The sequence below is a fragment of the Chrysochloris asiatica genome, unplaced genomic scaffold, assembly GCF_000296735.1.
Source record: "Chrysochloris asiatica unplaced genomic scaffold, ChrAsi1.0 scaffold00033, whole genome shotgun sequence".
NCBI lineage: Eukaryota > Metazoa > Chordata > Mammalia > Afrosoricida > Chrysochloridae > Chrysochloris > Chrysochloris asiatica.
This window is the reverse complement of record NW_006408551.1, coordinates 22058189-22083348: the sequence shown is the minus strand read 5'-3', so window position 1 is coordinate 22083348 and position 25160 is coordinate 22058189. Positions and strand designations below refer to the sequence as shown.

The following is a 25160-nucleotide window of genomic DNA, read 5'->3' as shown; positions in this document are numbered from 1 at the left end:
TCTTTGTGTGAAAAATCTTCTGAAGCTTTGAATACCTACTAATATTTTTATTATACGTTCATATTAAAATATTTATTAAGAAATAAAATTCTAGGTTCAAATTCTAGAGCTGAGTATGGTAATGGTGGTTTCAGCCATAACATTTATAAGCCTTTTTTTCTCTCTCCCATTCAGCCTGGTGACTGAGGTGTCTATAAGTAAGTTGCTCAAGTCTCTGAAATAGAATGGGCGAGGAAAAACCATCTTCAGAAAACTAGCTTTCACACTGATTGTTGCTGTGAATATAAACTGGTTCAACTTCTCTTTAGGGTATTTTCACAATGCAAATTTAAAATTTTACAACTGATCTAACAATTTTATTTCTAGGTATTCTCATAAAGGGAAAAAAAACTAACAGTATTTAGAAGTACACATATAAGGATACTTACTCATCACAGCATGGTTTTTTAAAAAGGAATACAGTGTTCAAAAACAACTAAGTTGAATTTTGTCATAATCATACATTAATTAAAATGGTATTTTATCAAGAGGGGAAAAATTAGTTTAAAAAAAAAAGCAAGTTTTTTTTTTTTAATTTCAGATATGTGCTTATATATGTAGATAGTATCTAAAAATGGAAAGACTGGTGTCTATGAAACATTTAAGTAGCTCTCTCTGGATGAAGAGACTGAAGTAGTGGCTCATTTCTTTCTGCTTTTATATGTTTACTAACAATATTCTTATACTTTTATTTCATATTAAAATAACTATCAAGAAATAGGTCTGTGAGCCTTTTTACTTTTAATTGTACTAAGTAGCTCCTATATACAATAGCAGTTTTACAACTTGGAACTTACAGATTAAGTAATTCTATGATCAGTATATATTTTGCATGTATTATTCTTTCAACCCACACACCATCAAACTCCTCTGGGCCCACAACAAGCTGTTTATTTACCTCTATGTCCCCGCAATGCCCATTACACAGTGATCAGCATATGGAAAGTATGAATACCTTCTTTTAATTTGCTCAAGGATGCATGTCTGGGATAAAATGTGGCTGTCCTATAAATATTATACTTAACAAATAACCATAATAAAGGAATTTAATTACAGAGAGCAGAATAATTAAATAACTTGCAATCTTTTTGCAGTAAAAAAATTTTTTTTTCAAAGCCCAATAAATAAAACAAATAAAGTTAGAACCACCATTCTAGTGAGGGAATGAAAGCTGAGTCCTATTAACCAAGCCTTCTTCTTTGCCTTTTAGGTTGTTGAGAAGACCCTATATGGAATGTTAAGCAGAGACAAAGAAAAAGCAAAACACATTCAATCTAACATGTATTTATTTAGCTTTTTTGTATTTTGCAACTATAAATTACAATCACTAGTACACTTGTAATTCTTCTTTATAATGTGTTGAACTACAGAATAAGCAAACACAGCATAAATCAGTTTAAAACAAATCACAGTACTTCTTCGTGTAATTTTCAAAAGAGTGAAAAAGTCTTGGGCCCACTACTTCTTGGAAATAAATACCTAGTAACCATAAAAAATATTCAGCCATTTTCCAGTTATTCAGGGAGGCTCATGAATGTTCCCAGGAGAAGAGAGCATCAGAGTTCCTCTTTGAAATATCCCAGCTTTGCCAATGACATCTCTTTTCTCAACTGCATAACTTCCCAAAACATCTGGTCAACTATACAAATAGAAGAGAGAAATATGTAAAACATACAAGAAACACCATCTTAATTATTTCTAATCATTTGCAGTAAAAATTTAGGATCGGTTGAAACACCAAGTGAGCATTTCCTAATGATGGACCTAATGCCTAGACATTCAACAGATATTCACACAAACTTTTCCAGGCACTGTGAATATCCGTTTTCTCAGTAAATGTTGTTGTTGTTGCTGTTGTTAAGGGCCATTGAGTCAGCTCCTATATAGGGTTTCCAAGGAGTGCTGGTAAGTTTGAACCGCTGACCTTGTGGTGCAAACTGACCTTGCGATCCAGTGCTTATCCTATTATGGCTACATCAGGAGTAGTATTAATTCAGTTTTACAAAAACTATTTGCTAGATACATCAATGGCTAAAAATTTATCCCAAAAGAAGGTAGACATTTCAGTGTCCCTTGTAAATACCAATGCTGTTACCTCCATAAATAATTACATTACATGTTCAATTATTCAAGAGGTTATTAGCTAACTTATGGACCTTTTTGCTCTAGTTTGCTACTATCTTAGCCACTTCACTCTTCAGTAACATTAACAGAGAGTGAGCAGGAAAAAAGAAAAACAAGACAGTCCAGGAAACTTAGTCACATTATTTTTGAGTAATCTTAGGGAAAGGTTTTGTGTAATGCTAAATTTTAAATAATAATTATGTGCAAAGGATGATGTGTGAATTTTATTCATCTATGCTCCTTGGAAACCCCATAAAAGGCTGAAATGAGTCACAATCAGTTCAACAACACTTTAACAATATACTTTAATAAACCCCAAATATAATGGGGAAAAAATGTTCTATTATTTCGCACAATTAAGAGTATTCATCTGACATATGATCAGATTAGACTGATTTGTATCATGGATTCTAAACCAAGAGAGATTTTGTCTCTAGGCTACAATTGGTAACATCTGGTAAAATAGCTGAATGTCACACCTAAGAGGTGGCTATTGGCACCTAATGATTAATAAAGGCCACTAATCATTGTTAATCATCCTACAACGCACAAGGCAGACTCCCATAGCAAAAACTGTCCAGTGCAAAATGTTAATAGGGCTAAATTGTAGAATCCTGCTTTAGATTTAGTTGCTATCAAGACAATTCCAACTCATAGCAACCTTACAGGACAGAGTGGAACTTGCCCGATAGGGCTTCCAAGGCTGTAATCTTTAACGAAGCAGACTCCTGTTATCTTTCTCCTGTGGAGTCACCCACTGAGGTACAAGGACTCCTTCAATTTAGAATTGTAGTTGTCGCTAAATCCCACGTAACTGGTTCTAATTCATAATGATCCTATATAGGGTTTCCAAGGAGCAGATGGTGGGTTTGAACCACCAACCTTGTGGTTAGAAGTCCAGTGCTGATCCTACAGCACCAGAAGTTCAATTTAGATGCCCTAAATTATTTTGACACAAAGCACAAACAGTGAACAGTTTTATATTAATAAAATGTATTTGTTGCAAACCCTCACAGTATATGATACTTATCAAATAGTATGGAGTAGATGATGATAGAAACTGAGAAGACACCAACCACCACTATTACCATCATTGCCTCCACCACCACTCATGATATTTCCCTCCTAGTTCATAAAATAAGCTTTCAGCCTTCTCAACAAAAACTTTTAAATAATAAAAACATTATTAACAATTTAACTTAACAGAAATAAAATGTTTTCCAGCTTAAATTATATTATCCATAAACAGGCATCAAAAATATTTTACTTTTAGTCATAAAAATTATTAAAATATAGTTTAAATATTTCTTTTATGGTGAGCAGCCTCTTGAAACTCAACATTCACTCTAGACAGATTTCAACTTATTCATTATGGGATTCTACATCTGTATGAATGTTTTCAACATATCAGAGATTAAAAATGACTAAATGACGTTTTTATCAGTGTAACTAATTTCCCCTCAGAATCAAGATTTGCTGGTTTACTTCGAATGGACTTCTACTAATGTTTACACATACGAATATTAAAAACAATTACCTTCAGTAGCTAAGAAAATATATACAAATATATTTTTTAAAAGAATATTTTCAGTGGTTAAAAAAATAAAATGCCTTACAGCTTGTAATACAAAACTAGCATAGACTTGTTGGTAATTCACCAAGTACCTGTCTATTTTAAAATAATCACGTGTACTCAAGAAATTCTGCTTTGAAGCTGCTAGGCCTGGTCAATTTTTATGACATTCGGCTATTGAACCATCAGTAATCATACAAGACTATTAAAAACATTAAAACACTTGCATGAGGTTGGCTTTCCTGGATCTATCATCTGCATGTTTCTGCTGATTTAGAATGCAGTAGTAATCTTTATTCCATTCAGAATTATCCTCATGACTGCTTTATTAATTCACACGTGAAAGTAGAAAATATAGAAAAAAAATGTTAGCTCCTTCTTGGTTTCCAGCAATTAAGAAAACCTGACCACTTCTAAACCTTGTCATTTTCACTTTTTAAAGACTAAAGTCAACAGTGAGTCTGCACGCTTCTATTTATAATATGAGTTATCATATACTTTCTAAGAGTTAAGACAATTAATACCAAAAATTACAATTACAGAAAACATTGTGTAATTAAAAGGAGTAAATAAAATATGTTCTGTTAAAAAAGACGTTTGTTTTCAAATTACATTATTTTATTGGAATTGTAATAGTGATTCTTTATAAACATAAACTTTGAGTATTACTACTATGTTTCAGCCGAAACTGTTTATGTAAATATTTATAACAAATGAAAAACACTTACCATCCTGCTGTTTCACAAGTCCCTGCTGAATATATCGAATGTAAGTAAAAAAGTTACATACAGAAGTGATCTAGGTAAAAAAAAAAGGAAAAAAAAAGTCACTATTAATCAAATGTCTTTTATCAAAATAAACTATATTAAAATCCATGATTAAGTTACTTACCCTGTATCTGCAAAAAGGAGAAATGTAGTAATAATTGCTTGAGTCTCCTAATTTAATTCTGTGTTTACAAGACTTACTCTGGCCCGTGAGAGCACATTTTCTGTAAAACAATGACATATTTTCGTTTACTATCCAAAGTATTTTGTCCCTACACTCTGTACATACTGTGTATTCAATCAGTCAGACAACAAGTCTTCAAGAACCAAACCAGACACTGTTCTAGACGGTGAGCTAACAAGACAACATCCCTGCTCTGGTAGGTCTTACATTCTAGCAAAAGCTTAATACCAAACATTAATCATGGTTTTATATTTATAAACCAGATGTTTTAAACAACCTCTGAATTTGTCTAGAGAACTCTTAAATATTTATTTTAATTCTACTTTTACCATTACCAAGACAAAATATTAAAAACTGTATTTTTTCTATGATAAAATTCTGAGCAATGAAGTTGATACTTCAAAAGGAAAAGTCAATATCTTATATAACTAATCAGTCCTAGTGTGGCAATATAGGATAACTAAACTGCTAACCACAAGGCTGGTGGTTCAAACCCATGAGCCGCTCCTCAGAAACCCTATACAGGGAAGGCACTTAACAACAATCATTAGTTATTAAGTACAATGAAGGTGACATAGGTGGCCCCAGAGAAAGAAGTGCTTTGTGTGATTTAATTCTGTCCTATCTAGTAACACATTTGGTGGTGATGGTGTTGTTAAGTGCCACTGAGTTGGTTCTGACCCTCAGCAATCCTGTATAGGATTTCCGAGGAGCACTTGGTAAGCTTGAACCACTGACCTTGCAGTTCAAACAGACTGTGCAGTCTAGCACATTAACCTGCAGTACCACACCAGGACTCCAGTAACACATTTACATATAGGTAAATTCAGTTTTCAGATTTCCATTAGAAGTTCAACTACTTTCTTAGTTTGAAAATATCTTAATGATGATTGTGCAAGCCTCACATGTTACTAAAAGCTTGCAGGGTAATAGCCTACATACAGGATTTTATTTTATTTTATTTTTTTGTTTTTTTATTGTTGTTGTATTAACTCATAGCGGAACAAAACACTGCCTGGTTCTGTGTCATTCTCAGGATCCTTGCTATGCTCAGTGAGGGTGCCCCTTTTTTCATGTTGATCCTCTACTTTACACCAAGCATGCTGTACTTGTCTAGGAACTGGTCCCTTCTGATAAAACGAGATAAAGTCTTGCCATACTCACTTCTAAAGAACTTCTGGCTGTACCTCTTCCAACACAGATTTGTTTGTTCTTCTGAAGCTCATAGTACATTTCATATTCTTCTCCAACACCATACCTCAAATGACTTCCTTTTTTGCTGTCCAACTTTCACATGTATATGAAACTATTGAAAATACTATGACATGGGTCAGGCACACCTTAATCCTCAAAGTGACATCTTTGCTCTTTAACACTTTAAAGAGATCTTGTGCAGCAGTTTTGCCTAATGCAGTTTGTCATTTGATTTCTTGCCTGCTGCTTCCACAAGTGGTTACAGTGGATCCAGGCAAAATGAAATCTCTAACAATTTCAAATTTTTCTCCATTTATCATGAGATTATTTATTGGTCCAGTGGTGAGAATTTTTGTTTTCTTTACAATGAAGTACAATTCACACTGAAGGTTGTGGTCTTTGATTGCCATCAGTAAGTATTTCAAGTCCTCTTCACTTTCAGCAAGCAAGGCTGTATCAACTGCATATCAAAGGTTGTTCATAAGTCTTCTTCCAATCCTGATACCACATTTTTCTGCTTTATATAATGCAGCTTCTCAGATCACTTGCTCAACATACAGACTAACTATGGTGAAAGAATACAACCCTTGTGCACGCCTTTCCCGACTTCAAACCATTCAGTATTGCCCTGTTCTGTTTGAGTGACTGCCTCTTGGTCTTTCATGAGCACAATGAAGTGTTCTGGAATATGCATTTTCTGCAATGCTTCCCACAGATTGTCATGATCCATACAGTTGAAAGTCTCTGCGTAGTCAATAAAGCACAGGTAAACATCTCTCTGGTTATTCTCTGCTTTGAGCCAAGATCCATCCGACATCAGCATATCCCTCATTCCACATTGTCTTCTGAATCTATCTTGACTTTCTGGAAGTTTGCTGTCAACGCGCTGATGTAGCCATTTTTAAATTATCTTCAACAAAATTTACTTGAGTGTGGTATTAATGATCGTTGTTGTTGTTATGTGTGCTACGGAGTTGGTTCCAACTCATAGCGACCCTGTACAGGGTTTCTGAGGGTGTAAATCTTTACAAGAGCAGAAAGCCTCATCTTTCTCCCGTGGAACAGCTGGTAGTTTCAAACTGCTGACCTTAAGGTTTGCAGCCCGATTCATAACCACTATGCTACCAGAGCTCCTTGATATTAATGATATTGCTCAGTAATTTCCATTTTCTGTTGGATTAACTTTGGAATGGGCACAAATAATGAACTCGTGCAGTTGGGACAGCCAAATTCCACCCATGCTTCAGTATCCAGATCAAATCAATCTACCTGCTTAATCTCCTCCAACTGGAATGATTCGTGTCTTCCTCAAAAGTATTATGCCATTCATTTAGCCATTATCTTCATAATCTAATCCACGAGAAACTTGGCCAGAGTCATATACACATTTCATAAAAGAGGATCATTCTTCAGTTTCTTCTACAATGGTGGTGGTAGTGGTGGTTACGTGCTGTGGAGTCGGTTCCAACTCATAGTGACCCTGAGCAGGGTTTCAGAGGCTGTAAATCTTTACAGGAGCAGAAAGCCTCATCTTTCTCCCACAGAACAGCTGGTAGTTTCAAACTGCTGACCTTAAGGTTCACAGCCCGATTTGTAACCACTACGCAACCAAATAAGTACTCTAAAATACCTTGGCTTCTAACCTCATTCCCACAAGTACAGTATCCTTAAATTGTTCCTTAAACCTAATGAATTTTACTAAAATACTATAAACACACTTCAGCTGATATTACCATAGTCATTATTTGATGATATTTGCACATATTAAGCCTGCCTTCAGAAACCACTTTCAACCAAACAATATATAAACCCATATTATAAACAATAATACTTGTGAAGAATGTAACCCTCAGAACAAGACAAAAGGGAGGGGAAAAAAAACAAAAACAAAAAAAAGCCCAGCACTTGCTCAAAAACATAGTTCAGAAGGGGACGAAAAGTAGGACGAGTGGAAATGAGGAATCTGGGTAGGAAGTGGGCCAAGTGCTGTCACAGTGCAGGGATCGCAGCTCAGGTCACAAAACAAAAAATACGTAAACTATTGAATGGAAAACTAATTTGCTCTGTAAATGTTCGCACAAACTATCTTCTTCTTTACATTAACATCAAAATATTGCATCAAAACAGGAAAAAGAGAAACCAACAGACTAGGGAAAAACTGCTTGTCATTGACATTATCAGGTAAGAGACTATGTTATAAAATTTATAGAAAACGTCAATATTACAACAAGAAAAAGAGGAATAATCCAATTTAAAAACTGGAGTGGAGGACATGAACAGACATATCATCAAAAACAGCATTCAAGTGGCCAACTAACATGAAGAAATGCTCATGATAATTAACAGATCAAAACAGCAATGACATATCATCTCATCACAGCATTTATAGCAAAGTTCACAAAACAACAAATGCTGGCAAGGAGCAGAGAGACTAGAATCCTCATACAGTGCTGGTGGGATTGTAAAATGATATAATCGCTGTGGAAAACGGTATGGCACTTCATCAAAAAGTTAGAAATCATAATACCATGTGATCCAGCAAACCCTCTGTTTGGTATATATCCTAAAAATTAGAGCCACAACATGAATATATACATGCACACCCACATTTATCATAGCACTATTCAAAACAGCAAAAGGGTGAAGACAACCTAAAGGCTCATCAATGGAAGAATGGACTCCCACCTCCTCCTTTTATATTGCCTTACCCAACATGTATCTACCACCCTCTAGCCAGTGAGCTACTCCTCTTTCCTTCGAGTTCGAAATAGACCAAACATGAAATTAAGATGTACTGAAAACTATTAGTGAAAGAAATGTGAATGTTGGAAACAAAAAGGAAGAGTCAGTAGTTGGAACATACGACACTGGTGATACAAATGATGCTGGTGATTACATGACAGAATTTTGCAGACTAATGACTTCTTCATTGCAAATACCTGTTAAGACAGCATAAACGGTGATCATGCACATGGACCTCACCAGAAGAAATACACAGGAAAAAACTGATCACATCTGTGGGAAGTGATGGTGGGAAAGTTCCCATATCATCAGACAAAACAAGGTCAGGGGTGGACTGTGGGACAGACAATCAATTGCTCATATGCAAGTTCAGGAAGAAGCTGGAAAGAACTAAAACAAGCCCATGAGAGCCATCCACCTGAATTTAGAGGTAATCTCAAAAACAGATTTACTGAATTAGACACTAATGACCCAACAATTATGGATGACATAAAAATCACTATATAAGAAGAAAGCAAAAGGTCATTGAGAGACAGGAAAGAGAGAAAAGACAAAGCAGATGTCAGAAGAGACTCTGAAACTTGCTCCTGAGTACAGAGAAGCTAAAGCTAATGGAAGAAATGAGAAAGTCAAAGAGCTGAACAGAAAATTGCACAGGACAACTTGAGAGGACAAGTCAATTATTTTAATGAAATGCACAAACACCTTGAGTTAGAAAACCAAAAGGGAAAACCATGCTCAGCATTTCTCAAGTTGAAAGAACTGAAGAAAAAATTCAAGCCTTGGCTTACAATACTGAAGGACTCCATGGGCAAAATATTTAATGGTGAAGAAAGCATCTTAAGAAAATGGAAGGTATACACGGAGGCACTGTACCAAAAAGAAAGGATTGATGTTTAAGCATTTCAAGAGGTAGTATATGATTAAGAACTGATGATATTAAAGAAAGAAAATCAAGCTGCACTGAAGGTACTGGTGAAAAATAGGGCTCCAAAAATTGATGGCAAACAAACTGAAATCTTTCAATAAACTGATACAACTCTGGAAGTGCTCCACTCATCTATGCCAAGAAATCTGGACGATAGCTATTGGCCAAATGAATGGAAGAGATCCATATTTGCCCAATCCAAAAAGAGATGACTCAATGAAATGTGGAAATCATCTAACGATATCATTAATATTACATGCAGGTAAAATTTTGTTGAAGATAATTACAAAATGGCTGCAAGAGTACACAGACAAGAAACTGCCAGAAACTCAAACTGGATTCGGAAGAGGACGTGGAATTAGGGATATCATTGCTGAAGTCAGTTGGATCTTGGCTGAAAGCTAAGAATACCAGAAAGATGTTAACTTGTGTTTTATTGAGTAGGCAAAGGCATTCAACTGTGTGGATCATCACAAGCTATTGATGACAGTACAGAGAATGGGCAGACTCGAACACTAATTGTGCCCACGAGGAGCCTGAACACAGACCAAGAGGCAGTTGTTCTAACAAAACAAGGGGATACTGAATGACTTAAAATCAGAAAAGATATACACCATGACAGTATTCTTTCATGATACTTATTCAATCGGTACACGTAGCAAATAATCTGAAAAGCTGCATTATATGAAGACTATGGCATCAGGATTGGAGGAAGACTCATTTAACAACATGCAATATACAGATGACACAACCTTGCTTTCTGGAAGAGAAGACGAATTTTAAAACACTGATGAAGAGCAAAGACCACAGCCTTCAGTACGGATTGTACCTTAACGTAAAAAACAAAACAAAAATCCTACCATTGGACCACTAAATAACATCATGATAGATGGGAAAGATTGAGGTTGTCAAAGACTTTATTTTGCTTGTTCCACTACAAACACTCATGGAAGCAGCAGTCAAGAAATCAAATGGCACATTGCTAATAACGCATTAGGCAAATCTGCTGTACCAGACCTCTTTAAACTATTCAAAAGCAAAGATAAATTTGAAGACTAAGTTGGGCCTGACTCACCATGGTATTTTCAATAGCTTCATATTCATGTGAAAATTGGACAATGAATAAGGAAGACTAAAAAAATTGATGCATTTGAGTTATGGTGCTGAAGAGAAATACTGAAAGTACCACGTACTGCCAGAAGAACACACAAATTTGTTTTGGAAGTACAGCCAGAATGCTCCTTAGAAGCCAGGGTACAGAGATTTTATCTCGTACTTCATCAGCCCTGGAGAGGGACATTAAGCTTGGTAAAATGGAGGGTCAGTGACAAAAAGAAGTACCCCAGTTAGACAGACTGGCACAGTAGCAGAAGCAATGGACTGAAGTGTAACAACAATTGTGAGAATCGTGTAGACCCGGACAGGGTTTCTTTCTGTTGTGCACAGGGTTGTTAAGAGTTGGAACTGACTCAACAACACCTAAAAACAACAACATGGGTAGAAACATGGACAGACACACAGGCTGAGTGGGTGTGGAAGGGAGAATGGCAGTATATCAACAAATACATAAAGATACATATTCCCAACAACAGAAGGTATTTGTACATGGGTATCTACCTTTGCTACAAACATATCCATGAATGGAGCAGAGCACACAAGTGGCAAAGTTATATAAACTTCTTAATCACTGGGCCTGGGGCCTCATGGTACATGATGGTCAGTTGGCATAACATAGTCCACAAAGACATTATCCTATATCCAACTTTGGTACATACCAACTGGCATCTTAAAAACTCATGAGTGGCCATAAAACTCATGAGTGGCCATTGAAGGTGAAACTATTGATGTCTTCCTTTTTGGAGGAAAAGAAAAGTGATGAAAATTGAAGATACATGGAAACAAGTAGTCCAAAGGACTAATGGACCATGTGAACATTATTCTCTATGACACTGAGACTTAAAAAAACTAAATGGCGCCCAGCTACCAATACTAACTGCTCTGAAAAGGATCACTTTAAAAGGTCGTGGGTATATTGGGGGAAAAATGTGATACAAAATTCAAAATCATAAAAAAAAGACCAGGCTTACCAGTCAGAGACTGTCACCTTTCAGGTCTGGAACTGAAATCACCTCTGTCTCTCAATTTTCAGCCAAACAATAGATAAGTATATGGAGGGAGGGAGGGAAGAATAACAGTACTAGTGAGGTACATACACCAAAGAACGGTCAACCACTCAAGATCAAAAGCATAGCATTTGCCTAAGGGCATAATTCAGAAATATTGGGAAAAAAGAAGGAATGGAAACAAGAAACACAAGAAGGAAGTGGAATAGGTGGTATTACACTGAGTGGGTTTCAATCATTGATGTGAAATGCACGATTTGCTGAATATAAAAATGTTCTGTAAGCCTTCACTCAATTCATAATAGTTAACAAAATTAAATAATATAGTAAAAACTATGATATGCTACATTTAAAATAATATATGATAGAGGCCTTAAAAGTACAGAAACTTATCATTAAATTTAATTTCTCCTTTATTGGGTGAAAATTAGGATAAAAATATTTGAGTGTTTTAGGAATAAAATTTAGGAATGTAAATATCTTCCCTTAAATTCAGAGGCCACTGCGCTATCTACATGTATAGCACAGGTAAGAGTAAAATTGGACGCAACTCCAGCTACATGTGTGGCTCACAGTGACTGGGTAACCTCTATCTATTAACTTGTCCCAAATACCAGCCTTTGGTATTCTTGCTGAGAACATAATGAGCATTAACATGAAAGGGGGAGAGCAGTGAAACTACTACAATAGGTGTGGTGCTAAAGGATAAGCACTGGACTGTGAACCACGAGGTTCATGGTTCAAACCACCAGCTACTCCTCGTAAATCCTATACAGAGTTGCTATGAGTCAGAACCAACTCAACAGCACTTAGTGACAACAAATGGTTATTCTCAACCTACATTTTTTTCCCCTATTCTGGGTTCAAAATGACCATGACAGGAGTCATGCCTTTCTATTCTCTAAATTGATCAAGTTTTAACCCCTCAGGCAGCTTCCTCAAAAAAGTTTTCTGATTTTTTTTTTTTTCCCAAAACACAGGACAAGGCACAAATGGCTGTAGGAAAAACCTTTAGATGTCAAAGGTTTTAGGCACAGGTTGTTTGAGCTGGTTTTTAAGTACTATCGGTTTCAGTCTTCCCTCCTTCTAGGGATTGCAGACAATACGGCTGCCTTGCTATGAAATATGGGAGTCTTACTCCTCTGAAGACTTATAATTGCTAATATCGCTCACATAAATAAGACAGAACTGACTACTTACCAAAGTGAGAGTCCTTTATAAAAAGAGTAAGGAAGAAGACTAATCAAGTCCTTTCAGGATCCTGGTTCCTGTTTCAAACACTTAGTCGAACTCAGTGTCTGCCCACAAATCCCAGGAAGAAATATTTTACAGAGAAACACAACACACACTGGCATACAGGTATGACGGGGATTAAAAAAGCTCATAGAAAAATTCCATTATCTTCTTATTTCATTTTTCCACAAATTTTCTGAAGCCCCTCCATGTTTAACAAATAAATTTTTTTGGTCAATCACCCACTAAACTGACCTGACCCACCAACAGGTCACGATATGTGGCTTTAAAATAAATTTCTAATCTGTGGTCTGTCCAGAGCCATAAGCATCAATTTTCACAATGAAAAGGGCTCTCTCAATGCTAAGTCTGAAATGTCATATTCCGTATTGTCTACGGATGTGTCTTTTGGTCTCACTGACACTAAAATAGTAAACTGATGAGAAATGTATCTATATTTAAACTAGGAAAAATGAATGACAAATACGCATGCAACACATGAGAAAAACTCAGTATTTTCACAGGTCATGAAATTGAAAACATACTTTGGTCCTCCACATTCAACTGCTGAAGCTTTCACAAATCGAATAGGTTGCAAACCCACTGGCTCGATGCTTAGAGTATTGTTTTCCACAGCCTCCAGAACAGCTGAAGCCAACTTTAATAAAAACAATAAAACAGGTATTAGGTGCTATCCTGGCAGAAAAACATCAAAATTGTATTCTACTGTAAGCTAATTTTTTTAAAGTTTCTCTTCCTCAAGTTCATTATCTTGGCCTCAGTCAATGAAAACGAAAAGAAACACATAAACTTGGTTAATTCAAACACTGTTATAAGGCAATTCAATTATAGCTAACTAACTCTTATTATGTGGAAGAGGATTAAAGGCATCAATTCTAGTCTATGTCTGCTCCTCACTCACAATTAACATCCACTGTTAATGCCACTTCAAAATGGGTATCCTAATGCTTATTTTGCTAAATTTATGTAATGCTAAATAATATTTGTCATTTATAACACAGAAATATATAGCTCTGTATTTTCTATGCTTATGTTTATATGCACAAGACTGAGTCTACAAAAGAATTACTTAATTATCTAATATTAAATGCCCAGATGGAGATGACAGCAACTGATAAATGATAAACAGTACATGAAATAGGCACACTTTCCTTAGTCTGCCAAGATCACTAATACTGACTGGCCTGCCAGAAACCAGGCACAGAGACACAATGAACAACATATCTACATATCAAAAACGTTTCACTGTCCATCTCAACTTCTCCTTATCAGCAGTGTTACAATTAAGTCCTCAAAATCCTACAAATAACATTCTTAAGATTAAACTTCTTAAATACTGATTTATAAGATACTTGTCGATAACCTTTTATAACTATGACCTTACATCTGTATAGCGCCTTCAATCTTTAAAAAGCTATTTAACCAACTTCATTTTATCCTCATAACAATGTGTGACATAGACAAGAAAAGGGTATTGTTTGTCCTTTCTATGATGTAGAAACTAAATACGATTTTTAAATCACAGATAAAACTCAATACCTTTAACTGAAAGTACAGAGTATAGAACATCCATTACATTGAGCTTTGAACCAAGAATCAAGATATCAGCCCTACACCCAGTACATATTTAACACTTCAATCCAACCAAGTACACATCATTGTAAATGATTCTCTATTCAAATACGAAAGATGTTCAGTATAGTAACTAAATGCCAAGAAATTATGATTTTAATATTCAAAGAAAACATGGCATTTTATAATAAATTATTTATGTAAAATCCAAAACCATAGTCATGGGGTCAATTCTGACTCACAGCAACCCCGGAAGACACAGCTGTTATTGTTCAGAGCAGCTGGTGGGTTTGAACTGGTGTTCACAGTCCAATGCTGATCCTACAGTGCCACACCAGGAGTCCAAAGGACAGAGTAGAACTGTTCCATAGGGTTCCCAAGACTGTAAATCTTTACAGAAGCAGACTACCACATCTTTCTCTCACTGAGCGGCTGGTGGGTTTGAACCGCCAACCTCTTGGGTAACAGCCAAGTGCTTTATGTTGTTGTTGTGTGATCTAGATTCCAACTTATAGTGATCCTATATAGGGTTTCCAATAGCAATTAGTGGTTTTAAACTACTGACCTTGCAGTTATCAGTCCAGTGATTGATTATTCTACAGCATCACATCCGGGATCTTTATTTATGTAAAATCTCAAAATATGTAATACAATTTAGTAAAAAGTACAGAAACAATTCTAATTGTATTTCCACTGATGTGAAAAAATATACATTACCTCACTTTTTGAGAATGTTAAACATGGAAAGATATCTTCCTGATAGATTTTATCTAAGAAAGGGCAAGTTCTGTCCATTGTGGGCTCATCCTTCCAAGATCTGAATTCATTATACATGGACAAATCAGCCTGACAAACCAAAAGAAAACATAACAGATTTAGACAACTTAGTACAAAACATAAAACCACCTTACAAAACTAAAACCTAGTTGAAACATTACTAAAAAATAAATGCTCTTCATTTAAAACAATACTTGGGGGACAGTTTTTTATTAGTTGTGACACATAACAATTTTTATTTTTAAGCCGTCCAAATTTATACTCCCATGTGACGAATGACTAACTCCTTTTTTAATGAATCCACTATGGGTGTCCGATGATGCTAAAAGGGATCACATAAACTGAAAAGGGATCACCATTATCCTCTACTTTCTCCCCCAAACAAAATGTTGGTATGCAAAATGTTGAAAAATAATGATGAATCTGTGAAGCACCTAACAAGATGGTTTAACCTGGAAGATACTATGCTAAGTGAAATTAGTCGATCACAAAAGGACAAATATTATATGAGGTCAATGCTGTAAAAGGTTTTCTTGATAAAAGAAACAACCTATGCTGGTTATGGGGGCAGACTGTTGTTCATGGGCTAGAGGGCAGACACATGTTAACACGGGTGACAGGGCAGGCAATATACAACAGGGAGGTTAGCAGAGGAAAGATGAAGGTGGCAGGAGACCCAGAGAGGAAAGCAATAGATAAGTGAATAGAGGGAAATGTTAACTTGGAAATGCAATGAAGCAAGGGTATATACTTTTTTAAATCTAAAACTGATGATTTGCTTGGTAAACCTTAACTCAATTCACAGTAAAAAGGTGAAAAAAATTAATAATAATGTTGGCACTCCTCTTAAGACACAAGTGCTATAATTCTGAATATAAAAAAAAGATAAATCTTTTCTGAAAATTGTCAAAATGCAATATGGAGCCAAGTTAATAAAATTAAGTGTTTGATTAAATTCTGATACCTCATTTAGAGTAAAAAAACGATACTAATTGTTGTGTTACCATCTGAAGGCAATTCAAAAAGAATTTCCAAAGTGTTTATTGTATAAACAACAAGACTAAAAGTAGCCCATATATCAGGGGGCTTCAAAAGTTCATGGAAAGTTCCAGTTTCTTTTAATTCCAGTTTTTCATAGACTTTCTGAAGTCCCCTCATACAACCTTCTAAAGTATTTTAAAATGTAACATTTATTTGGGTATTTATTAGCACATTGACATATAGTAACTACCACATAAATTAACAATGACCTATTGCTGCCACTCATCCTCCCATTCACTCCTCCTGTTCTTTCTCTCTTTCTTCCCTACAGTAAAGCTTCCCTATCCATCCTCAGATTTCCTCATCCCAGTTCAACACAATCTGTGGAGATACAAAGCCACACCTACCCCCAGTCACCCAGACACTGAGTATCCTTCCCTACTGCTCTTGCAGTTAGAAATGGCACACATAGCACTGCCTACAGCCCTGGCCTCAGGGACAGCTTAGTGAGATGTGCAGGTGGTCTATATGACAAAAGCAAAAGGCTGAGTGTACTCTAGCTTTCCTACAGACTATCTTTTAAGGCATGTGGTAGCAATCTCAGTGTGAATTATTTTATTCTTTTCAACCCATTTCATAAATTCCTGAATCAACGCTAATGGCAAAAGGATAAAGAATACTGGCAAAGCAGCAATACTCACATAAATTCATTTCTTTGTAAAGCTTATCATATAAAGGACATACATGCCAAGGAAGGTAAGTGTTCTAAGGAAAGATTCTAGTTTAAAGGCAGTAATGTAAAACTATGCGCAGAACAAACAAGATGGCACAGAGGGTAGAAGTGCAGTGAGGAGCTCCATCAGCAACAACACAGAATACTGGACCAAGAAAGCTCAGGGGTTGGTCCCAGAACTCTGAACCATATATAAAGGAATATTTAGAAAGTTGGAAGGTTTACAGATAGTGGAATTTGTAGCAGAAGCAAAAAATCCAGTGCTTTCTAATCAAAGGCACTAAGCTGTTCCCAGAGCCGCTACTTTGGGCAAGACTGAGTGGGGAAAGGATCAGAGCAGCCATGGACACCTGACAGAACCATGGAGATAAGTGTGGACATTCTTTTTTTGTATCTGTTCATTGGTGTCTCGCTATCTGCGTACCTCCATTCTGGTGACTAGAGGGGGTGTCTAAGCCAGTGGACACCTCACCCTCAGAGGGTTCTATTACACACGCACATAGATCTCCTCAAAATGTAAAGTGACAGTTTCCACTTAAAACCAAACTACCATGCAAAATGGCCACAGCCGACCCTGAACTATTTGTTATTAGGAAAAAGGCCTGAATGGGGATTGTGAAGTAGGACAGGCAAACTAAGAGGAAACAGGCCAAAAATTAAATTCTGAGTTACGTCATAATGACCAACCATGGCATCTTGAAATTTCTCAGGAAGAAGAGGGAAAAGGAAAGCTCGTTTCCTGACCACATCTACCTGCAAGCAATCAGAAAGCAAAAAAAAAAAACACACCCATCTAAGTATTAAGAACACAACTAACTACTGAATATGCCCCAAAACAGGAACAGATGACCCTATTAGTACACGTACAGAAACAAGATAAAGTGACTGAGACAAACGAGCTGGAAGTAGACCTACACTCCATACTGGAAGAAGAGCAGGCTTTGAAAATGCCTGAGAAGGAATTCAGAAAAATGATTATAAAATGTATCAAAACACTTCACAATGGAGTTGAGAAAAATAAGGAAGAAGTCAGGAAAGGGCTACAGGAACAATCAAAGATACATACAGCATTGGCAACAATTCAAAACCTACAGCAAGTGGTCCAAATGACTAATAATAGAATATCAGAAATGGACAATACACTGAAAGGGCAAAGAAGTAGAACTGAAGAGATGGAAGGCAGAACTAGTGAGCTGGAAGATAAATCTCTCAATACTTCTAAGACAGAAGAACAAGCAGAAAAAGGGATTTAAAAATCTGAAGAAGGTCTAAGATTCATGTTGGACAACATGAAGAAGAATAACTCAAGAATTATTGGCATTCCTGAACAGAAAGAAGCACACAAGTCCACAGAGGAGAGACCTGAAGAACTTCTGGAAGAAAATTTCCCTAACATCCTGAAAAGTGAAAAGATAAGCATTCAAGCTCAACAAACCCCAGGAAGGATAGATCCTAAAAGAAAATCACCAAGACATATAATAACCAAGCTCTCCAAAATGAAAGATAAGGACATAATCCTGAAAGCAGCTAGGGATCTCTCAACAGAAACTATGCAGGCAAGAAGGCAATGGGGAGACATATATAAAACTCTGAAAGGAAAAAAAAAACTGCCAACAAAGAATCCTCTACCCAGCAAAGTGGTGAATCAAATACGACGGTGTAATCAAAACATTCCAGGATAAACAGAAGCTAAGGGATTTTACCAAATCCAACCCTGTGATGAAAAACATCCTAAAGGGAGTTCTGTGGGCTGAGAACAAACAAGAAGAGACAACAACTAGAGACTGACGTATGTGGCAGCATCACCTGGAACTCAATCGACAAATGGAAGGGAACAGAATAAAACTGTAAGAACAAATTCAGAGGATCTAGGAGGTCAGTCTATGATCAAAACAATTACAATGTGAAAGAAGGTAGCAGTAAGAGTTCAAACTCAAATCTAAGTGAATTTATCCAAAAGCTAGATACCATGGATGTGTGTGTATGTATTCAATGTTTACAACCATTATGTCCTTAATATAATGAATTGTTGTTGTTAAGTGCCATTTTGTTGATTGTTGTTGTTGTTATGTGCCATCGAGTCGGTTCCGACCCATAGCGACCCTGTATAGGGTTTCCGAGGGTGTAAATCTTTACGGGAGTAGAAAGCCTCATCTTTCTCCCGCGGTGCAGCTGGTAGTTTCGAACCACTGACCTTAAGGTTCGCAGCCCAATTCGTAACCACTACGCTACTATAGCGACCCTATATAGGGTTTCCAAGGAGCAGCTGTTGAGTTTGAACCGCTGACCTTGCAATTCAAATGGCTTTGCAGTCTGGCACAATTAACCCACAGCGCCACACCAGGACTCCATATAATATCATGAATAAGCGCCCCCAACTCTATCATGTTTCCTAATGATATGGGCATGTTTCATTTTCACTCGAATTTTTTTGTAAGATTAACACAGGTCTAATCTATATATTTCCCTGGTCTAATAAGACTTTGTGATAAAATTTTCACAAAACACCAAAACATATTCTATGCCTAGAAAGCATAAACTGAAAGTACAACTTAATACAGTGTTTCATGAGAAAACATATTTAAATTTTGTTAGTGTAAATATTAAGGGGAAGATACTGAGGAACCTAGCAAAAATAAAATTTGTACCATGCAATTAAAAATATTACCTAAATCCAAAGAAATGAGAACGGTATGGCTAAAAAAGTTTTAGATATTTAACAAACTAGTATGAATTTAGTATTTTGTCACACTCAGATTTGAACAAGTATTGAACTCTGTCACCAGCATCATTTTACTAACAACTAAGCATAATGCAATTCAATTCAAACAGGTAACAACCTCGGCTGAGTTTAATGAATGCTTGCTTTCCATGCAAGCATACTTAGTTTAGCTGAAAAAGCACATTCAGTTTCTTCCAAATTAAAGACAGTAACCAAAGATTTGAATTCAACAATATAATAAAACAACTTTTAAGAAAAAACAAGGAGGGAGGTACTCCTGACTGTTGATCAAATTTCCTTGGAAATGATTCCGGTAATACCATGTTTTTTCATAGTATACAATGATTAAGGAAAACAATTTATAATTATACAATTTTTATTCAAAAGAATCGTGTGTTGTTTTGGTTACCTTTGTATCCTTTAAAAATTACAAGACTGCCATTATTTTTAATTTTGTTGCTTAATTGCCTGAACAAACTCCAGGACTTCCTTGCCAATATAAAATTCTATTTCTCCCAGAGTTTAAGGAAAAGCAGTGCACCATTCTTCAAGAAAACCATCTTAATTTCACACATTTCTGATATTTGCACTGTATTCCTATTTTGTTAGAGCACACTAGTAACAGATGTAGACTAGTCAGATAATTAAGCTACCTTTATACAATACATGGAGTCCTGGTGTGGCACTGTGGGTTAATGCACCAGACTGCAAAGCCATTTGAACTGCAAGGTCAGTGGTTCAAGCTCACCAGTCACTCCTCAGAAACCCTATACAGGGTCGCTATGGGTCAGAACCGACTCAACGGCACTTAACAACAACATACAAGACATGATAGTCTGCTCCCTAATGAAATATCAACATTAAGAAACTTACCAAGTTTCCAGCATGTATTCCAAGGTTGCCAAGCAGAGAACGGAATTAAAGAATTCCTGAACTTGGCCACCTCTAGACAAAGCCTTTTCCACCCTAACATTGCATACTTTGTACTGAAAATAAAACTGCTGGCAGAAATGCTAACTGACAATTTGATGGCGAAAATTATTAAGCATCACTCAAGTGAGAGCGGATCCTCCTTGATGAGTTAGTTACCTCTTTGCAGTCCTTTACAATTGGCTGCAGCACACTAAGGTCCTGTGGACTGCCACTCATAGCACTGCTTGTACTCTTATTCCTTGTATGCCCCTTTTTGAAAGGTGTCTTTCCACCTGGCAGAGACTCCTGGGTAGGTGATGTTGGAGAACTGGACAATACAAGTGTCTTCAATGCAGCTACTTCAGCCTGAAGTACATCGATCTTGAAAAGAAATCAACAAAGTTGCATATACTAAATACGCTTTATGACAGATACAACTAAATGTAGCAATATCTCTCGAAGATAAAAATAAATTGTTTGCATCTCCTATAGGGTAATAAGAAAACAAAACATATTTTTCTAATGTTTCCATATGGTTTGTATTCACAGGCTATACATAATATTGAATTAATTTTTTAAAAATTTATTAAAAATGTTTATTCACATTTATGTATATTCAGAAACTTCAAAATGTAATAGCTTACAATTAGTTGTAGTCCATTCCTAAAATAACAAATTCTAGTAAGATTTATGTGGCTTTTCTTAATCAAGAAAATAAAAATTTATTCATTTTAAAATGTGATTATATATTCTTGCTAATACATGATTCATAACCTTCAAATTGTACAGTTCTAACATAAATATCAAAATGTTCATTATTAATTTTATCTGCTGCTACTGTTGCATGCTATTGAGTCAGTTCTGACTCAGAGTGACCCTTTATTGGGTTTCTGGGTTATAAATGTTTATGGAAGCAGAAAAACTACTTTCTCCAGCAGAATGGCTGGTGGTTTCGAACTGCTGATCTTGCAGTTAGCTGTCCAACATGTAACCCAGTACACTACCAAGGTTCTTTATTAATTATATCTAGTTAATATTAATTCTTCAAATTTTATACCATTAAAAGCAGTAAAAACTTACTTTTCCTTGTGCTTCCTTTAGCTGTTTTTCTGCTGTTGCCTGCTTGACATTTGCTTCTCTTACCATCTTATGAGCTTCCTGAAAAAGTAACAGTCTTACATTTTGGAAACAAAGTATACAGTGCCTATAACTGAAACAAAGACTTTAGCCTGAAAGTAAGAACAGGTAGTCCCCAATAGGAATCAGTTCTGCTGACTGCATCAAAAATTGGTTTTGATGTAAGTCGGATACCACTTTTGTGTTTTAAGCTTTCTTAGTTTTCATTATTGCCTCTAAATACAGGTGTTCTGAACACTAAAACATAACACTAAATATCTGCCAATGAACTTCTGAGAATAGTAACATCAGCAATTACATATTGCATATTGCAACATTATATGTAACATATATCACTAACAATGTTGTTGTTGTTAAGATGTTTAAAAAAAAAAAAAAAACAGGGAAAAGACAGAAACCCACAACATATGACTTTAAATACAGTACATTGTAATTCAAATACATTGTAAGTCAGGGATCACCTATATTCAATGTCAGGTATTAAAAGAGCAACTATATAAACTATCATCAGATATATAAACTATTCAGAACGAGGACGACAGGTTCCTTCTTTCAGTACTTACTATCACTGAAGTAGCCAAGTTGTCTTCAACAATCACTCTGATCAATGCTTATATAAGGAATGTCAAAGACAACTCTTTGCAGTTAATTTCTGTCATTTGGTCATAGTATACATTTGTCATAGCATAGGTATACAGGAGTCCTGGAGCTGCAGGATAAGCACTGGACTACTAACCACAAGATCGGCACTTCAAACCCACCAGTCACTCCTTGGAAACCCTACACTGGTCTGTGTGTGTCAGAACTGACTCAAAGGCAGTTAACAACAACACAGGTACACACAAGAGATAAATGAAAACAGTTTTAACACACCTTGGAAACCCTATATAGGGTCACTATGAGTTGGAACCTACTCAGGTTCCAATTCATAACAACAATGCTGGAATTGATAGGCATGGACACCTGAGAAGCCTTGGCATTTCCAATGGAAATAGTCACAAAAGGTTAAAATGACGATTTTAAGCAGCGCAATCTAAAAAGGCAAATCAAGAATTTACCCTATTATCTACATGTTTTAATTCCACAAACTCTAGGGTTTTTTTCATTTAACTCCTTTTTATGCATTTACTATTTACCTCTTTGTAAAGTACTACTGTTCTAAGGTACTCATTAGCTACTGGACAAGGTTCCTATAGATAAGAGCTTATATTCTGATTGAATTCTAATAAGCCAGTAAAGTATCAAGGTAAGAATTCTGAATTTTATTCTAAGTGCAATAAGAAGCATTAGGGTTCACACACTGTTGTGGGGGGGAAGACTAGGCATTTCACAGGTATTTATTAAAACTGGTTGGCAGAAAAGAGTCTAAAAAGCATCTCAAAATCCTTTTTCCATGTTAAATGTACAGCATTCTTTCAACAGACTTCAAAATCCGACGTGTTAGGAAACACAACATGACTAAAGCTTTTCTTAAGTATTTGATACTTTTAAGGACTCAACTTGGCTATGTACAACAAAGGATAATTACATTTAAGATTATTTATCATATATAATAATAAACTCTCAATTTTAATTCACATGTGAAACTTACCAGAAGTATTCAAAATGGATTTACTCAAAATATTTTTTAATTGCTGAAAACTATACCCACATGTAAAAGGCAAGCAGAAAAAAATCTTAATCCTATGATAAGCTTACATTATGAACACATAATTAAGACCACAAAAACACTTTCAGCACTTTTTTAAAATACAACTTTCTTCAATACTGAAATCATCTTAAAATGTACTTTCTTTTCAAAAATTACATAACAGTGTCAAGGACACTGACCACTGCTAATCATCTATTCTGTAAACTAAGGTAAATTAACCCAACCAATCAACCCACTGTGACTGAGTTGATTCTGACTCACAGTGATCCTCCTACAAGACAGAGTAGAACGGCTCCCTAGGGTTTCCCAGGTCTTAAATCTGAATGGAAACAGAAAGTCTCATCTTATTCCTGTAGAGCAGCCAGTGGTAAAATAGATTGTTATTGTTGTTAGGTGCCATCGAGTCAGTACTGACTCATAGTGACCCTGTTCACAACTGAATGAAACACTGCTCAATCCTGGGCCAACCTAACAATTGTTGCCACGCTTGAGCCCACTGATGCTGCCACTTTGCCAATCCATCTCGCTGGGGGTCTTCTTTTTCTCCGACCCTCCACCTTACTATACATGGTAACCTTCTCCAGCGACTGGTCCCTCCTGACAATATGTCCGAAGTATGAAAAACGAAGTTGGCCATCCTGGCCTCCAAGGAGCAGTCTGGCTGCACTTCTTCCAACACAGATCTGTTGGTTCTTTTGGCAGTCCATGGCACTTTCAGTATTCTCCTCCAACACCACAACTCAAAGAGCCCCAAATTGCATTCTTTAGATAGACCTTTTCATTAAATACACAATCTGCATTTCTTGTATTTCACACCCTGCTATAGAGAGGGAGAAGTTTCTTTCTAGTCTCCTCCTATTTTATCTAACAGAATCTACATGTATGTCATGTAGATGGTAGAAATAAGGACAGGTAGGCAGAAAATCAAAATGAACTTAAGTAGCTTAATATAATTTGCTTTCTTAGTCTTCATATAATATTACAAAATTTGCTTCTAACCATAAATAATGGAGAAAAAGTCTTAGGGTTCTATGTATAAAAACGTAACAAGTCACAGAGTTCTTGTTTCAGCTCTTTTGCTTCTCTCACTATTCTTAAATATATCCTCATTTAATAGTTATTTTTAAATGACTAGCTAACTAAGCAAATAAATGAATTACCTTTAAAATATTCATGAATTTAAATGACCCCCAAAAGATGGGAGGATAACAAGGGGTTATAGGGCAGAGGAGTCATGAAAAGGTCTACCTGCCTAAAGAAATTCATTGCAATATTAGTTGTAATGACAAAAATTGTGAAATATTCACTTGATAGATTATGACTATCATTACATTAGTAATGACTATGTAGTAAAAAAATGTAATTTTAAAGAAAAAGAAAAATTATTATTAGGATTACAATTATATAAGAAAACATGCAAATCCTCTTAAACTGGCATAGATGTTGCATAAATAAAAATAAAACAAGATAAAATGTTTCCTTTTTCCCCTAAAATAATTTATTACATTGGAAGTTTAAAAATGAATTTTGGGGGGAGAGGAATAAAAGTAAACATTGAAGTGAAAATTTCATTGCTAAATCAGCATTTTTTATAAGGAACTTAAGGAGGCTAAAGATCTCAACCCACAGAAGACAAAAGATGGTTCTTAACCATACGAATCCCATCCCCAGCTCCCAGAAAAACATACAAATTGGAACAAAATGGATCAAGCAGTACAACTAGCATTTTCTGGGCAAAGTCAAAGAT

At 35.8% G+C, this 25160-nt stretch overlaps 1 protein-coding gene across 2 annotated transcripts in view; it reads right to left on the bottom strand.

Moving 5' to 3' along the window:
- Nucleotides 1-1307: 1307 nt before the first annotated feature.
- RAB3IP (RAB3A interacting protein) overlaps nucleotides 1308-25160 on the bottom strand; it is a 47134-nt gene continuing 23281 nt past the window's right edge. Inside the window, exons 5-11 of one of the 2 annotated variants that reach the window (XM_006859549.1) lie at nucleotides 21706-21783; nucleotides 20803-21006; nucleotides 15218-15346; nucleotides 13453-13565; nucleotides 4628-4727; nucleotides 4465-4534; nucleotides 1308-1678 (exon numbers count right to left, since the gene is read on the bottom strand). In XM_006859549.1, the coding sequence (XP_006859611.1) occupies nucleotides 1596-1678; nucleotides 4465-4534; nucleotides 4628-4727; nucleotides 13453-13565; nucleotides 15218-15346; nucleotides 20803-21006; nucleotides 21706-21783 (777 nt within the window). In that variant the 3' untranslated portion in view covers nucleotides 1308-1595. The remainder of the gene's footprint in view (nucleotides 1679-4464; nucleotides 4535-4627; nucleotides 4728-13452; nucleotides 13566-15217; nucleotides 15347-20802; nucleotides 21007-21705; nucleotides 21784-25160) is intronic. The other variant, XM_006859550.1, reaches the window with a different exon arrangement.